Source organism: Enhydra lutris, unplaced genomic scaffold (genome assembly GCF_002288905.1).
Source record: "Enhydra lutris kenyoni isolate GAN:26980312 unplaced genomic scaffold, ASM228890v2 scaffoldscaffold5, whole genome shotgun sequence".
NCBI lineage: Eukaryota > Metazoa > Chordata > Mammalia > Carnivora > Mustelidae > Enhydra > Enhydra lutris.
Window position 1 is genome coordinate 33,018,035 of NW_019154089.1, and position 17,565 is coordinate 33,035,599.

Sequence of the window (17,565 nt, forward strand, 5' to 3'; positions counted from 1 at the left end):
AGGAAGGTCAGGGTCTCAGCCACGGTCACCAGGGAAGGGAGCTATGAAGGGAGATGGGAGGGTCTGACTGACTTTCCCAGCCTCTTGAGAGGAAATGTAGAAGCAGAGGTTCTGGAACATCTCTCAAGCTCTAGTCCCTGATGTCCTGCCACGTCCACCCTCTTACCTCCCCACCTTTATCAAGCCTCACACGTTTGGGGCACTTTGCTGCTGGAGTTGACAGACCAAACGAAACAGGGACGGGCAGCAGATAACCAGAGCCCTTTCTGGCCACACATAGGCCTGTTAGCTTGTCAGGCTTGGAAGAGAAGGCGTCTTGTTTCCCCAACACATTCCAGAGTCATGTCCCCTAGCCTGCTTGGCCTCCTGGCCAGATCTCCATCCAGCCACTCAGGTCTTCCATGGTTGGGACAAAAAGTGAATGAAAGGCCTGACACCGTGAGCACCCCTTTATGCAAAGGCACAAGTCTCAGTTTTGCTGTGTGATCTTGGGCAAGTCCCTCCCCTCTCTGGGCCCACATTTCTGCAGCTGGACAGGAAGATAGTTCATTTCTGAGACATTCACCCCCACTCCAGCCTCCCAACCCTTTCGGCCAGAGTTCCTACATGTATCAGAAATGGGAAGTGGATCCACCACACCTCTGAATGTCAGCCTGGAATTTCATGGCCACCTCCGACCACAACGTGAGGGCTGGTTGCTAAAACTTTTTTTGGCAAAGAATTCATAAGATAGTCACTGCAGCTCAGACCCGGTACACACGCATATACTTGATGTAAAAGTTCCAGGCAGGAACTCATACCCTTCCTTCACGAGACGCACTCTGGTATTTTCCATTCTATTCTGCCTTTTTTTTTTTTTTTAAGTCTCTGATTGCAATCTATTCAGGTGTTTTCCCAATCAAGGAAACAGGCATCATTTTCATGTTGAAAAACCCTGATTCAGGCAGCTATGCCCCTATTTCTGATAAGGCGGTATCAGCCCACACAAACTCTGTTTTTTTTTTTTTCCAAAGGGATTTGTTATTAACTGTGCTTCCCAGATTTCACTGTGCCTATGAATCCCTTAAAATGTTTTTTAAGAAGTAGATTCTGACTCAGTGGGTCTAAGGTGCAGCAAAGAGTCTGCATTTCTTTTTTTTTTTTTTAAGACTTTAAAAAATTATTTATTTATTTGAGAGAGAGAGAGAGAGAGAGAGAGAGAGAGAGGAGAAGCAGGGTAAGGAGCAGAGGGAGAAACAGGCTCTCACCAAGTATGGAACCTGCCATGGGACTCTATCCAGGGACCCCAGGGATTGTGGGATCATGACCTGAACCCACAGAGCCCCCCAGGTGATTCCACGTGTGGCTAGCAGATGGGTGTCTCTTACCTCGGTTCACTGGTTCTATTTCATTCTTGCCAATGGACCTTTTTTTCTCTCCTGTAAATAATTTTCCTTCCTCTCTCCTTCTTCTTTCTATCCTTTCATGAATGTGTTTGGAGAGGTCATGGGTTCAAATCACATCTCTGCCTCTTGCTAGCAGGGGAAGCCTGGACAAGTTACTTAAATTTTCTGTGCCTCAGTTTCTTTACCTGCAAAATGGGGATAATTACTGCACTTTTCTGATGAAGCACTATGGAGATGAATGAGATAATTCATGTAACGTTTTTAATACACTGCTCACCACATTATGAGTGCCAAATAAACGTCATGGCTGTGGTCTTTATTATTATTATTATTATTATCATTTAAAGATTTTATTTATTTATTTGACAGAGATCACAAGTAGGCAGAGAGGCAAACAGAAAGAGAGGAGGAAGCAGGCTCCCTGCTGAGCAGAGAGCCCGAAGTGGGGCTCGATCCCAGGATCTCGAGATCATGACCTGGGCTCAAGGCAGAGGCTTAACCCACTGAGCCACCCAGGTACCCTGTCATTTTTATTTTTATTGTCTAAGTTATCTTGGTATTTTGCTTATTGACTATCTCCTCTCACAGGAATTATGTTTCATGTTATATATTTAGTTTGGAGTATGAATTTTTTTATGAATTTATTTTTTAATCATAGAATTATAATTATACAACATTACAATAAGTTTGAAGAGTAGAGGAAAGGCAAAAAATATTATCCATAATTCCATAATTCTAAAGTTCCATCAACCATGACTATTTTTGGGAAATCTTCCTGCACATGCTTGTTTGATGATCCTGGTTTCTAGCTGATGCGTGAGTGCAACTTTCTCTTTTCTAAAACCCAGTGAAATCTCTCGCTTACATTTGGATGTGGATTCATGACATTTGTTTTGTCTTAAAAATAAAGCCTTTCTTGTTTTTATTTTGAAGGGGGGGAGAAGCCCAGTACATTTAATTTTGTATCCTGCTTTTTTTAACTCAACATTAGATTATTTTCACTTTTTCCCTAGAAATTCATTCTAAAAGCATACATGGGAGTAGTGCGAAGTCTGACAAGTCTGACTTCTAGAATCAGATCATCCCAACAAACTTGGTTGAGGTTTGACTCCAGGACAGGCTCCGGTGGTGGACACATGGCTTAGGACCTTACAGACACCCAGACCTTTGGGACTTCATGGGCCCCAGAGAGGATCTGGGGCCTGGGGTCACAAAATGAGGGGGGCACAGAGCTGAGATCAGAAAACATGGCCTTTCTGACAAATGGTAGTAAGGGACTTAATTATGGTGCAGAATCTATTTTACTTCCATTTTACTAATTTAAGTGAGACTTTAAAAATTCCCTGCCAGCTCTCTTCCTAAAGGATGATTCCTTCAGCCAATCTTGCTAAGTGTCCACTGAGTAATGAGCTGTAGTATATGATTAATTTCTAGATGATCATAGTGCCAGAGGCATTTCCTTAGCATTGTCTATATTAAGCAAGTTACCATTCATTCGGTGTCCAATATTTAGTTAGTGATTTCTATGTCTAGGTGCTAAGTGCTGGGGATGCCTCGGTGAATACAACAGATCCGACTCCTCTCTTCATGGGTTTATAACCTTATTATCATGAGCAGCACATGCCCCTATGAAAACTGATGAACATGACCTCTGTATCAGGAAAGATTCTTAGTATATGGTATTTGGGGGTGAGGGAGTGAAACAGCTTAGCTCAGGTGGCAAATTCATATTTTCTAATGAGAGGACATTACAGTTTTTAAAACATTGTTGGAGAAATAAAAATATTTCCAGGATATGAACGATCCTTTTTCCACCCCCAGCATACACATCACTACTGTGGTTAAAAGCAAGGACTTTGGGGTCCGTGGAGACCTGGACTTGAATCCTGCTTCTCCGAAGTCCTAGCTGAGCGACCTTGGGCATATCTCCATATCTATAGAATGGCATTCTCGGCCTTGCTGCAAGGATGAAATGAGGGATGTGTGTAAAGCACGTACCTACGGTAAGGGCTTCGTGCAGCTAACCATGTTGGTCGGATGTGACAGAAGGGGAGGGGTCTGCCTCATGCTTTCAGGAAAGAACTGCACATTCGTGGACGGCAAACAGCCCACTGTCCTGTTTCTTGGGCTGTCTGTGCAATTCTGCTGGAGTCTTCAAAAAGCTACTCTGAGGGGCGCCTGGGTGGCTCAGTGGGTTAAACCCTCTGCCTTCGGCTCAGGTCATGATCTCGGGGTCCTGGGATTGAGCCCCACGTCGGGCTCTCTGCTCAGCAGGGAGCCTGCTTCCCCCTCTCTCTCTGCCAGCCTCTCTGTCTACCTGTGATCTCTGTCTGTCAAATAAATAAATAAAATCTTAAAAAAAAAAAAAAAAGCTACTCTGATCTTTCTGTTTGGTACAAGGTGGGGACCGCCCAGCTCCCTTGCAATCCACAGCAGTGGCTGGGTTGCCTCAGGCGGGGACAGCCCTAAACTAATATCTGACAGAGCAACCAGAAAGCTGTCAGATCAAGTGACAAGACACGGAGAAAAAGCATATACATGTTTAGATGTCAAGAGTCCCCATGACAAATATATCTGAGTTTATGCAATTACATTTCCCCCCTAGAGCAGAAAATGAAAAATAAAATGTTAGGGTTGGAAGTGACTTTAGAGACCCTCTCAGCCACAGCTTCATTTAACCGATTATTTCTTTCAGGGAATATTTTTTTTGGAGGTCACATGTGTGCTGGGTGCCGAGGGTAGGACAGGTGAAGACAAGAGCCTTGTCTCTTTTTGGAGTCTGTAGGATTCAGCAGAGAAAGCCACAACCCAGGGAATTGAAATCGCTTGTTAGGATCAAGGATTTTTCATTTCTTCCCATATATTTTTCTATTTTCTAAATTTCCACAGTAGACCTGTGTCACATTTAACTGTGCATATATACTGGCTTTGCTAGAGTCACACAGCTAACGGGAAAATATGTTTGTTGGAAATAGGTTACTCTGGAGCCCCTACCAGCTTCATACAGGTTGTCTTCTCAGAGCACGGTTCCTGCATCAGGATGAGCTTTACTGGAAATGGACATCCCACACCCGCCCCAATCCTACAAGGTTCCCTGCCTTGGAAACATGTTCAACAAGGGGACTGTGATATCCAGTCAACTTGGGGAACCAATGCCAATGGAAACCAATCACAGGGTGATCCCCAGGGAGCAAAGAAAGCAGCAATGATTTTTTAAAAATTGGTCCCAGAAATTAAAATTAATGAACGAAATTCATGAAAACAAACCCATTTATTCTTTAGTGGAATAAAGTCAACTCCCTTTTTTTTCTGCAGTGCCACAACTAATTGCATCCATTATGTGTTTTTAACAGGTGCTATAAATCAGTGTGCCCCTGAGAGGGGGACACGGGGCAGTGGGGGGGGGGGTGAAAAGGAGGGGGCAGCCTCCATCTGACAACAGGGAACACTAAACAAGTGGCATGGGAGGACCTTAGAGTGAGCAGCCCAAGCTCTCATTGCCGAGGGCTTCCCTCCTGCACCCGCGCCCTACTAGCCTCTGGTTGCATTATAGCTTTTTCCAGGCCCTACAAATCACAGTGCTGTCCCGGTTCTCCGGCAGGCGCCCTTTACACTGCCCAGCCCCACAGCCTTCAGCATTTGTAACCTTTCTCTTTTCCAGGTTATCATCATCTGTCAGATCTGAAGTTAAACAACAAGAAACATGTCAGGTGAGTGGCTGGGAGAGACACTTGGCTGTTTATGAAAAATATTCCATTACAATCTGACGCAAAATGTTAGGATGCTTCTGCCAGCCAGGCGCCCAGGGTGAGAGAGTTCCCTTTCTCCGCAAGCAAGCTGATGAGTGTGGGCTTCCAACCCCTGTGTATGCTCCCCGGCTCTGTGGCAAAGGCCCTTGGAAAAACCTGGCTCGGTTGACTCCTGGTTGCCTGGTACAGTCAGATTATTCAATTAGGATAGCCAGTTCGAGACGTAATGGGTTTTGGCGAGCTTGAAAGACTGATTGGTTTTTATACACATGCACAGAAAGATTTGATTTCCTCTGTGGAATTTATGGCAGGGGAGAGGAGGTAATTAAATTAATTTCTCCTCTGGTTTCAAGGCTTTCCTTTCTGTTCTCTCTTCTCTTGCCACTTTTGTTGTGCTTTTTAGACTTTCTGAGGGCCTTGCTCGCATGGGTGAAAATGAGTACAGTAACTACCAGCAGTGGTTTTGAGTTTGGGGGTGGGTTCCTCTGTGACTTCTTGTGCTTTGCTCCATGCTCTAAGTGGTGTTGGGAAGATAACGGGGACCATCGTGTGCCAGGTGGCGTGTGCAGCTAAGGTGATGGGGTGTTCCTGTGGCTAAGGAGTGATGTTCACACCAGGAAGAGGGCTTTCTGGAAGGGAGTCAGCTTTCAGGCTTCACAGTGAGAACCCAAAGTGTTCTCCCCCTTCCTCCAGTCACCAGGTGTGACTTTCAGATTTCTGCTGTTCCCACCAACAACGTGTCTTCTCAGCTACCATCTTGGAGCCCCATTCTGCTGCAGCATGCGGAGCTGTGGGGCAGAAAGACCAGACTCAGGGAGAGGGGCTCTGCAGGCTGCGCCAGCCCGCAGAGTTCCCGCCCCCCACCAGCTCCCTCCCCAGACAAGCCCTTTTATCCAACCCTGATTTTTTAAGTAAGGACTTCTCTGGTTAAACCAAAGAGACAAAGAAGACCCCTGAGAGATTTAAAATTTCGATGGAAAAAGCAAAAAAACACGAAGCACTTAACTTCTCTCCCAAAGGAGAGGAGAGCCTGCCAATTCCCCAGCAATGCCAGAGCTAAGCATTTTCCCAGTGTCAACATTAAATCCCTTTTTTGTGTTTCTCTCTTAAAGTGTGTTTACAATTGACCATTATGTGAAAGATGACGGATGTAGCCTGGCCCCGTTTAAAATAATAAGACTAATAAGGATGCAGTTTCTTGCCCGCAGACTCAGTTTCCGAATGCCTCTCCGGAGAAGGAAAGAGTTGAGGAGGCCAGCAAAATCACCAGTAAGTGTAGCCGACCACGGATCCGTCCCCCCCAACCCAGTTACAGATGTTTGGGCTCCTGTGGACTTCCTCAGACACAAAGTTCTCAAGATTAATACCTCAGCATCCAAGCAATTTTAAAAGTCCATCTCTTACTCCAGTCCTATCGGCAACTGGAGAAAGTGTGGGTCCCCGTGGCCAGTTCCATTTTAGATTGGGAGAACTGAGACCTGAGGAAGGAGGAGCCACCCCTCTACTACTCCCAGCCCCAAGTTTTAAGGCTGGATAATAGAAGAGCACCCCATTGCTGTCTTGAGGCTCCTGACCCCTTCTACCTACCACCAGTTCCTGATCTTCCAGAACGGATAGGTTTGAAGCGACTGGGTTTTCTCCGCTGCAGTTTATTGCATTTCTTTGAACCAAACGCTACTGTGTATGGATCTTTCCTGCAGGTTGTGGCTAAGGGCTCAGGCTGGCAGTGGAACCCATATGTCGGGCTGAGTTACCAATAACCTGAGATTCCTGCACTACCTTGCCACCATTCTTGAGCAGAGATGCGTTGCTCTAGTGCGCACAGTTTGGAGTAAATCCCCCAACCCTTTCCCTGAGATAGCTGTGCTTAGGCAAATAAGCCTAGAGCTGAGAGCTTGTCCCCCATTCCGGCCCAGGTGGGGATGCTGTGGGACGCAGATGGAGAAATGGGTGATCCCTAGTAAAAAAGACGGAGAGATAAGGCTCAGCCTTGCCTTTCTGGGGAAAAAAGCAGACTCCATGATTGCTCACGAAGGCCCTGTGCTTCCAGTTCTGTTTGGACTACAGGACTCCCCAGCCTATGGGGCTGGTGGCATCTGTCCTTGGGGACGTGGTCTCAGCTCCAGCCTTTTCCTTCTGCCAGGGTAGGCTAGCAACAGGATCCAAAAGGTAGGGGGAGTGGATTGATTCCATCCTCCCAGGGCATTCACATTGGACCCATAAAGGAAAAAATTTCTCTGACCCGAAAAGCAGGTCAGGTGGTGAAACTGACCTTGAGGACACTGACCAGAGACAAACCTCTGGGCATAAAACAGCTTGGCACAAAAGGGATCCATTGTTTGTGGGGCAGCAACAAGCAACCTGCAACCTAGCAATAGGAAACTAACCAGGATGCACTTAAGGAAAAACCCAGTGTGTCTAAAACAGAGGGTGTACAACAGAGCCTGGTTAGCCGACCACCTGAAACTGATCGCTGTGAGGCTCAACCAAATGAAATCGCCCTGAAATGAACCGGACTGGGTGGAAGGGAACCAGAATGAAATACACCTGCCTGCTAAGTTGCAACTGACCTCGCAAGGGACTGGAGCAGGGAAGGGCGCAGAGGGCCGCAGAATGGAACTGGGAGGGGGGGGGTCCCTGCCAGCGGACTGCAGCGGCTGCCGAGGCGCGGCAGGGGGAGGAGGGGGGTGTCGGTGCTTTTAAATTTACGACCGGACCGCCGCACCCCAAACGATCCCATAAATTTGGGGGCCGTTTTCACCAAAACTGTGAGTTACGATTTTTCAAATAAATACATTTTCCAATCAGACGGGGCTCTGTTTAGGTTGAACGCGTCCTGAAGCAGACATTTCTCTGCGCGGAAAATACACAGGAGGAAACGGAGCCGGGACGAAGCTCAGACGACATAAAAACTTGTGTAAACACGTTGTCATTTACGGACTCGGAAGGGAAAGGGAATGGGGGAGGAAGATGTTTAGTTCTCTCCAACTGCTCAGGTCCCAGCCCTGAGGGAAGACACGGAAAATTTAATATTCTTTTTCCATAAGCTTGATTTATGTTACTCATTAGACAATGGCCGCATCAGGTTTACCTTAAATAGATTTTGTATTTTTAAGGCTGCTACAAACGTAAGAATAGACAGGGTTGCCTCCCGCTAGCTACCTCCCCCCCCCCCCCCCCCAACATTTGCTCTTTCTCTCTCTCTCCTAGTTTTTCTTTAGGAAGATAAACGGAAATGGATTAGCGGAGGATCTTCTATGTCTAGCAGTGCGCCCCATTCTCTGGGCCTGTGTTTTGCCACCTGTAAAATAAGGGGACCACATTAGAAAGCAGAGTTCCCGTTGCACACAAGAACATTCACACATAACACTGTGCACAGTTGCAGGAAGCTCAACGATCCCCGAAACTAGAAGGTAGAGAATGGAATGTCAGCTTGTGGCTTGGACCCTCTCTGGCTGGACCACTCCTCATCTCAGGAAAGGGGGGAATAAGGGAAGAAAGAGGCTGCCATCCATCCCCGCCTCCCCTAGAAGTCTGGCCTCTAGCTGCGTCTCTCCCACTCACTGGCTGTTTGCCCTTAGGTAAGCTGCTTCCCCTTTCTGGGCCGGCTTCCCCGTGTGTCCTAACGCGATCAGATCTCTGGGCAGACTTGCTACTTTCTCGTACCCACATAGTCCAAGGAGGCTCCTCACGCCACGAACTTCAGGAGAAATCGACCCGCTTTCTCTCTCTCTCTCTCCTGCCCTGACTGTTCCCGGGCCCGAGGAGGGGGTGGGGCCAGGTTGGAAAGTCCTAGGCACTCTTTAGATGCCGCAGAGAAATGTTTAAGGGATTTGCGCGCTCAAGCTGCGGGGTAAATGGCCCGCGGGCTGATTTATGGCGCGTTACCGCGCGACGCGATTCCCCAAGACAGCGAGAATATTTTACACCGCGCTAATATAAACAGGCGGCCGGCCGGGTCCTTTTTATGGAGTTCCTGTAATTACCCGGGCCCTGACAGGTCCTTGATTTACGGCCCTATTTAGATAAGGGGTTCGGTGCGGGGATTGCCGGTGGCGTCAAGGTCACGGGACGCGGCGGGAGAAGGTTTTGCGGTAGGCGCCGCGGCGCGGGCTCTCAGGCCTTCCAGTCCCGGAGTGTGGGGTCCGTGTGGGAGTGAGGGGAGGAGTGGGGCAATGGCAGGAGAAGGACCCCAGGGCCCAGGCCGAAGTCACTCCAGAGCGTCTGAGTACAGCCAGTCAGTCCACTGCACAGATCGGGGAACTGAGTCTTAGAGGGGCCGGAACTATCCCAGATCAGATCAGCCAATGAAATGCGGGTGGGTGGGATAGGTGAGGAATCAGGTCTCTGGCAACATGAGCCCCACACCTGGCAGTGCTTGGTCTCTCTCACCTCACGCCTTAAGGCAGTGGGGTTCCGTAGGGGAGGTAGTTGGGGAAAGAGGAAAATTCCAATGTGGTCAGAAACAGGCTAGGTCGGATCCAGACACAGCACTTCAAGCAGAGACCAGTGGCCTGGACCCCCTGCCTATTCAGGGCTATGCAGTCCTGTGGACCCCGAAACTCCATTTCTTTCCCTGACAAATTAATCCCCAAGCCAGAGCCACCGTTTATCCAGCTTTACCGTTATTTTGCTAAGAGCTTCACCTGTATCATTTCAATTAATCTTAAACTAGCACTCTGGGCGGGTGTTACTAGGCCCCAGTTTACAGAGGAGGAAACTGAGGATCCTAAGGTTTACAAAAGGAGGGGTGACAGGGCCGGATTTCAACCCAGGTGCACCAGTCTCTCTTAATCACTCCTGCACTACATTCTTTAAACCTCTCTGTGCTTAAGCTCTCAACCCTGTAAGATGGGAGAAAGTTCTTGCCCAACCTCACTAGCACAATCGGAGGAAAAGGCGCACCATTTGAAAACGCAGCGAGCGAGCGTCAGACCCTCAGCAGGCGCTGTCTGGGTGAGCACTGCGGGGTACCGGAAGGCAGGCGGGGCCGGGGGAGTGTGGACTGGCGCATCGGCCCCTCGGAGTCCCCGGCTTCTGACTCTTGGTCTGTAGACGGTCCCACGGTCCCAGAGCGAAGAACTAGGTCCTCGGAGAGAGCAACCAGAGTGGGGTCCCTGCCAGAACCCAGGGCTGGGAATTAAAACTCCAGACGATCAGCCCTGTCCCTTTCTTCTGAAATTGGAGGAACTGAGGCTCAGAGAGGGAAAGAAACCCACCTCTTATATCTCACGCGACAGCAGTTTTGGCCAAACTGAGGGGTTGGACACCAGACAGCCTGGGGCGGAGAGAGACCTTCCTCACTGGGTCCCCAAGGTTGAGTTTCGCCGCACTCCCAACGCACCTGAGCCAGGCTGGAGTTAAAAGCACTTTGGGGTCTCCCAGAAGGCCTTAGCTGAAACGTAGGCGCCTTGCGGTCTACACAGGCGATCTCGGTGGCGTCCATTCCGCCGGAGGCCGCCAAACCCAAAGCTCCAGCTGGTCCCCTAGGGCTGCGTTCCCCCTGCGGGCGCCGCTGGGCTGACAACTCGACTCCTTCACCGGCAGGGGGTGGGGGTGGAGGTGGGGGTTGCGGGAGGAGAGCAGTCTTTTCAGCAGCCCAGATGACTAGCGGCACCCTGCTCTTTACCCACGAGAGGCTGCCGGGCATTCTCAGGGCCCTCGAGGGGCTCAAAACCCAGTACCAACAATGCATTTCCTACCACACTAAGCAAGCCAGATATTGGGAGGTTGGGGGGGTGTGTGGCTCTGAGGGATCTCAGAGGTGGAGAGGTGGAGGAAGTGATTTGGGTGCGTGTGGAAGGGTGCTGGGACTGTGCACTTGTACGGGTAATTGCCAGGATCCCTAAGAGTGCTCGCGCTTCTGCGGGTGCCGTGATAGCGGGCGTCCCTCGCTCAGCTTCATCGTCAGGGCTTCTGAATGCGGCTGCACCCGCAAGGCAGAATATACGTCGGAGTGTCTAAGGGTTTGCCGTTTGTGTGACTGCGTGTAGGGTGCAGACATGCGAAAATGTCTATGTCTGAGCACCCGTGTGTACACAGTCGTAGCCGTGGCTGTGTGCCTGGGTGTGTTTGTGGGACTGAAGACTTATGTTTCCACACTGAGAATACATGAAAAGTATGACGGGGTTTCCCGCAGTTTGTGCTGCGGAGATGATTGTGGGGAGTTTTAGGAAAATACGAATGGGTGTACCTGTGCGCAGCTGTGGGCAGAAGACCATGTGTAAAAGCCAGCAGCTGTGGGATACTTTTGTAGAATTCGTGAGCCTCTGCTGCACGATGGTATCTCTGTGCATGCCTGCTCAGAGGGCGGGGAGTGGCTCATAGCTGTAACACATCTGAGTCGGGATGTGTGCCCTGTGGGCGACAGAGAGACAATGTGTACAATTCTAGGAATGCATGAATACCAAAACGCTGTGTGTCTCGTGGGTGTACATGTGTTGCTGTGAGAACGCACATGCTTTGGGGCATCTGTATGAGTAGATGGACTTTTGGGTACGCCAGGGGTTTTGGGGAGCCCTTGTGCACCTACATGTGCACGTGTCTTGGTGAGCCCCCGAGCGCTGGCTGGGAGATGCTGCGGGTGGAGATCGCCTGGATTAGGGCAAACGCTGGGTGTGTGTTGAGGACTGAGGTCCCTCTCCACAAGGTAATTACAGCTTTCTACCCGCACTCCCTCACTCAAGAGAGCCTCCAGGCCAGGGAGGCTCAGGACCCCGTGGAGCCAGTGCGGAGCTGGACGCCGGGAGCTCCCTCCTGGCGAGCCTCCGGCTCCGCATTCGGCCCAGCCCCAGCGCTGCTGGCGCCAGGCGCCCGGGAGAGCGGCGGGTTTCCAGCCCGCCTCAGGCACCTCCCTTCCCCCCACCCGCACGCACCTCTAGGGCCCACAGCCCAGCCGAGCTCCCACAAGTGGAACCTGCTCAGGACTGTTTGTCTGCCTCTGTCCCATAGCGTCCCCTCCCCTATCCATTGATTCCCTGGTACAGGAGAGGAAGACCACATCTCCACTTGCTACCAACCCCAGGGAATATGGCTCCTCTTCTGGGGCCTCAACTTTCCTATCCCTACGAGGAGAGTGTTGACCTTTCTCCCTCTGCCTCTATACCCCTAACTGTGCCTGGCACATTGTGGGCAATCAGTAAACAATGTTGAATGATCGCTTAAAGGGATGAATTTGCCCTCTAAAAAGAGCAATAACATATTCATCTTTTCCTCCCCCCACCCCCGGCCGGGCGTCACTTTGGAGAGAAGGGTACACTCCGCCTGCCCCACCTAGGGAAGGGAGGTGACTTGGAGGAGTTGGTGAGATGGAGGGACTCAGGTCGGAGGGCGTCAGCTGCGAAGCTACCTCACTGGGAGAAGCAGCAGCAGCCCGGGTTTCCAGGTCCCAGTGAGAGCCCTGGAAAAGGGACCTGAGGAGAGAAGCGCCCAGAGCTGGAGAGGCCCTAGCTGAGCGGGGGTGGTGGGGGGGTGGGTAAGAGCGGAGGTCAGCCCAGCCAGGACTTCCCTCTGCTGCACTGGGTGGGAGACGCCAGCACGGCAGTTCTCTGGCTATGCCAGCCTTGGGAATACTGTGGAGGTTCTCGTCCCTTCTGTATGTGTTTATTGCCAAACACCGATTTCTCTTGCTGTGAGCCTTGGCGCTAGTGTCCTTAGACAAGTGAACATTCTCGAGCAGTGATGACCTGGGTGGAGTGGTTCGATGTAGCCCTGCTTTGGGCCCTCCATCTGGCTTTCGGGCTGGATCAGGCGCCTGGGAGGCGAGAAGACTGACTCCGGGGCCCTGGAGCCCGGAACAAATCAGTAAATGCCTGTGGGCTTAGAGCTTGAGTTCCTCCCCCAACTTCCCCACCCAGTCTTCTTCCCCAGCCGGTGGCAGGCTGTGGGACCATGTGGATGCCTTGGGCAGAGCTGGCTGGTGCACTGCTGGGTTGCCCAGTACCATTCACAGGCCCTGCTGGATGGGCTTGATGACTAGAGGCTGGGGAGACCTTAGGAGTCTGTGCTGCCTCTGGCAGGACTCTCTCCTCTTCTGGCTCTGAGACTGAGGGGTGTAGATGGAACTCAGGACTGAGAAGGGCTAGAATTCCTATTCTGAATTCTGTAGAGTCTAGAAACAAGAAACTTTCTCCCAGTCTCAGTTTCCCTATCTGGAAAATCAAAGGGTGGGCTCTAGGTGAAGGCCTTGTGTTCACTGGATGATTCTGGATTCCTTTCTTTGGGTCCACAGGGAGGAGGTGGCAGCCACCGTCTAGGGTGTTGACAGGCCTGTGCCTCAAGTACGGAGCCCCCGCCTCCCCCCAGTCTCCCCCCCAGCCGGGAACTGGGGGTGGGGAAGCAGAGGCGGATCCGCCTCCCTGTCCCTGCAGGCGGCCTGGAGTCGAGTGGTGCTGGCTAGCTGAACTTAAAACCAGGGACAGCCACCCCCTTCCTCCTCCCCGCCCCCCTGCCATTGGCTCCAGGGAGAGGTTGACATCAAAGCCGAGGCCTTATATAAGCCAGACCCTGAAGGGGAGGCCGCAGAAGGGTTAAATAGGTCTCCCGGCGTCGCCGTCCTAGCCCGCGGGAGGCCAGCGGGCTGCGTGCCTCTCTCTCTCATCAGCCTTGCCCCAGACTCTCCCAAAACCGGCGTCCAGCAGAGCGCCGCCCCAGAGCCCACGGGTGGCCCCGGCAGTCTCTGGGGCGCATGGGGCGGCGCTAATCGGGCTGGCGGCGCAGGCCAGAGGCCGCTCCAACATGAACCTCGTGGGCAGCTACGCACACCATCACCACCATCACCACCCACACCCGACGCACCCCATGCTCCACGAACCCTTCCTCTTCGGCCCGGCCTCGCGCTGTCACCAGGAGCGGCCCTACTTCCAAAGCTGGCTGCTGAGCCCCGCTGACGCTGCCCCAGACTTCCCCGCCGGCGGGCCACCGCCCACAGCCGCAGCGGCCCCCGCAGCCTACGGTCCCGACGCCAGGCCGGGCCAGAGTCCCGGGCGGCTGGAGGCGCTCGGAGGCCGCCTGGGCCGGCGGAAAGGCTCAGGACCCAAGAAGGAGCGGAGGCGCACGGAGAGCATTAACAGCGCATTCGCAGAGCTGCGCGAGTGCATCCCCAACGTGCCCGCGGACACCAAGCTCTCCAAGATCAAGACTCTGCGCCTGGCCACCAGCTACATCGCCTATCTGATGGACGTGCTGGCCAAGGACGCACAGGCCGGCGACCCCGAAGCCTTCAAGGCCGAACTCAAGAAGGCGGATGGCGGCCGCGAGAGCAAGAGGAAAAGGGAGCTGGTAAGTCGGGCGCCTGCGCTCCAGCCGAGGGTGCGGGCTTGGTGAGCACCCCGCTGGTCCGGTACACAGTGCACGGAGTCTGCGTTGCCGTATGTGCGATTTTGAGAGGCTGCAGGGAATTCTGAGGCTATAGTGTGGGATCGTGTGCGTGGTGGGAGGCGAATTCATATTCGAGTTCATTCGTAATGTGGGACAATTTTTGTAAGGCTGTGAATGAAAACCATCCTAAAAGGATCCCCTTTAAGGATCCTTTGGAAGATTTAGACGCGAGAAAATGCACACATCTTACATTTTGGTTCCGATTTCAAGGGGGTTCTGATCCATTCCTGGACTTTCCTGGAATCTACATTAAGAATGCTGTAGAAGTGTGTTACTTTAATTTGCTTTAGTGCATAAACTTGTGCATGTGGATTCAGTTACTGTTTTCAAAGGGTTTTTGCTGAAGAGGTTAGGCTACTTTCATTGTTGTAAGGATAGGGAAACTGAGGCTCAGAGTGGGACCAGGAGGTAAAGGCCACCTACCGGAGGAGTCAGAGGTGGAACTGGGGTCAGACAAGTCAGGTCTTCTACTCCCAGTCCAGAGCAGGTCCCACTGCTCTGCTGCCCACAAACTAGTTCTGAGGACGACCTTGATCATTTTGTGTGTAAACTCTGACAAACAAGAGGCACAGGTCTCACCCATTGCTTTTGGTTTTGGATGGAGATCGCAATCCCTACTCTACCTTTCCCGATCCTCTCCAGGGGGAGTCACACTTTCTGGAGGGCGGTGCTGCTAGCCCAGGGCTCTGGGACTTCTGAGGGCAGTGATTTCCAGGCTAGCAAACTCGTTTCTCTGAATTGGTGCATTCAGGCCCCCCAGCAGCAAGTTTGGAACCGGCCGGAATGCCCCACCAGGTTTACTTTGACCCGCAGGGGCTGTGGTAAACTAGTGAAAGCTCGTCTGGGGAGACTGGGAGAGATCGATAGGCATTGGGTCTGTAAACTGCCACCAGGGCGGAGGAGAGGCAGGCCGGGGCGACACCTGGTTGCAAGGAGTTTGGGGGCATTGATCACCATCCACTGTTCATCACCGCCTCTTTCAAATAGCATTGCTTGGTTCTTGCTAAGAGCCAGGAAGGAGGATAGTGGGCCCGACCGACTTGTTCCTCCTTCGCTTAGCTGTCTGAGGCTCCCAGAGCACTAGCGTGGACCCAACCCCTGCAACCAAGCCTGGATGCTAAACCAGCTTGGAAAGCGGGTGGGACTTGTGGGGGGAGCAGGTCTGTGAGCTGGAAAACTGTCGGTTCCCACCCTTCCCATTCCAACCCCAGCGGTCATCCTTTGGCACCATAAAGCCCAAACTACTGGCACTAATTTCGCCAGGCACAGAAAATTCTCACTACCAAACTTCTAGAAGCTGCCCAGACCATCCCGGTCCCCAGAAACTCTGGTGCATGAAGGCAAATTTATAAGCCTGTTGTCCTATTTCGCAAACAGAAATCTATTACTTATTTAAAAGTGCCCGCTTACTGCTCCCAAAACCTTTTCCCCACCCCGACTCTATACCTGGGCGGTAGGAGCAGAACAATTTAAACCTGTCTCTCGCCTCTTTTCTTGTGTGTGTCCCCTGGCAGCAGCAACACGAAGGCTTTCCTCCTGCCCTGGGCCCAGGCGAGAAGAGGATTAAAGGGCGCACAGGCTGGCCACAGCAAGTCTGGGCGCTGGAGTTAAACCAGTGAGCCGAGGCCGCGCCGAGGACCCTGCCACGGCTGCCCGACCCCGGAGCCCCGGGAGGAGAGGAAGGCGGCGGCGGTGAGGGCCAGGCTCTGAGTGCCGGGGGCTTCTAGGGGCGCATCCCAAGGAGGCTCTGCTGCGTGCTGGCAGGTCGCCGGCTGCAACAACACTCTTGGATCGCACGTGCAATGTCATTTGAAATTGTTTTTAATACATTGAGAGAAAGAGAAATATATATATATATCCACCCCCCCCCCCCCCAAGCCAGAGGGCGGCTCTTGGCTGCACAATGTGGGAGAGAGGGACTGCGGGACTCAAGCGCGCTAAAACGCACCCTTCCAACCCTTCTGGGGCGAATTTAGAACCCCCGATGCTTTCTCCACTTGGCCTACTGGCTCTTTTTCTCGTCCTCCTGTCTGCTTTGCGGCAAATCCCCCAGGCGCTCTTTTCTCAAATTAAAATGCAATAAGAGGAATCAATAGTTTTCTGCCAGGGAAAGAATCAAACCAGGAAGATGAAGGGCTGCCTTTTGTCATTCTCCCTCAAACAGTGGTGTTTTACTTTACTTTATTGTTGCTGTACTTCCTATTTAGTTCCAAGGGAAACGCTTTCTCTCCTTCCCTCCTTCTTTCCTTCCTTCCTCTCTCTCTCTTCCTTCTTCCTTCTTTCCTTCTCTCCTCCTCTCCTTTCCTTCCTTCCTTCCTTCCTCTCTCTCTCTCCTTCCTTCCCTCCCCCCTTCCTTCTTCCTTCCCTCTTTCCTTCCTCAGTAAATAAAAACTTTTCTCTATGTTGAGAAGTTTTTATGTATTTAAACTACCTACTGTGCCTGTAGCGCTCAGGTATTTGTTTATCTACCCCCCCCCTTTTTCTACCTCAAATCTGTAAGACCACTCACTGTCCCCTCCCTCTGCCAAAGCGGTATCTATGCTCTTGACGAATAAAAGATTTTCTGAAATCAGAGGCAGCCTGTGTGATGTCTTGGTGGGTATATCCACTGGCCCCATCCTGTCTGCTAGGTGGAGAACCCTCAGTTCTGACTTCTTTTTGATGAATGTTCCATAGCAAATGGCAAATCACGTCCGGAGAAGGGGGTAGATAAAGGATTTATTTGTGGGACAAAGAACAAAGTTCTTTGAGTATAATGCCTGGACAGGATAACTTTAGTGAACACACAGACAGGAAAGCTGGAAAGGAATTAGACCCAGCGAGGACAGGCTAGGATTTATGCAGGTCTGCATTTGAGTTTGTGTGGGTTGGCATACCCCCCTCCTCCAGTCTGCAGGCGGTGTGTTGGGGTTATTGGGAAGCGGGCTTGTCACACAAACAAAGGGCATCCCAGGGCACTGCAACACAGAAGAGGGGTTTGCGCTGGGGAATATGTTCTTGTACCTGAGACTCTGATCTTACAGATGTGTATAGGAACTCACACGGAGCCCTGC

At 51.6% G+C, this 17,565-nt stretch overlaps 1 protein-coding gene across 1 annotated transcript; it reads left to right on the plus strand.

The window, feature by feature from the left end:
* The first annotated feature begins 13,870 nt into the window (after window positions 1-13,870).
* Window positions 13,871-16,667, plus strand: LOC111141262 (heart and neural crest derivatives expressed 1). The gene is made up of 2 exons (XM_022493710.1): window positions 13,871-14,413; window positions 16,027-16,667. Exons 1-2 carry the CDS (start codon window positions 13,871-13,873, stop codon window positions 16,129-16,131), a joined length of 648 nt encoding a protein of 215 aa, XP_022349418.1. The 3' UTR covers window positions 16,132-16,667.
* The last annotated feature ends 898 nt before the right edge of the window (window positions 16,668-17,565 follow it).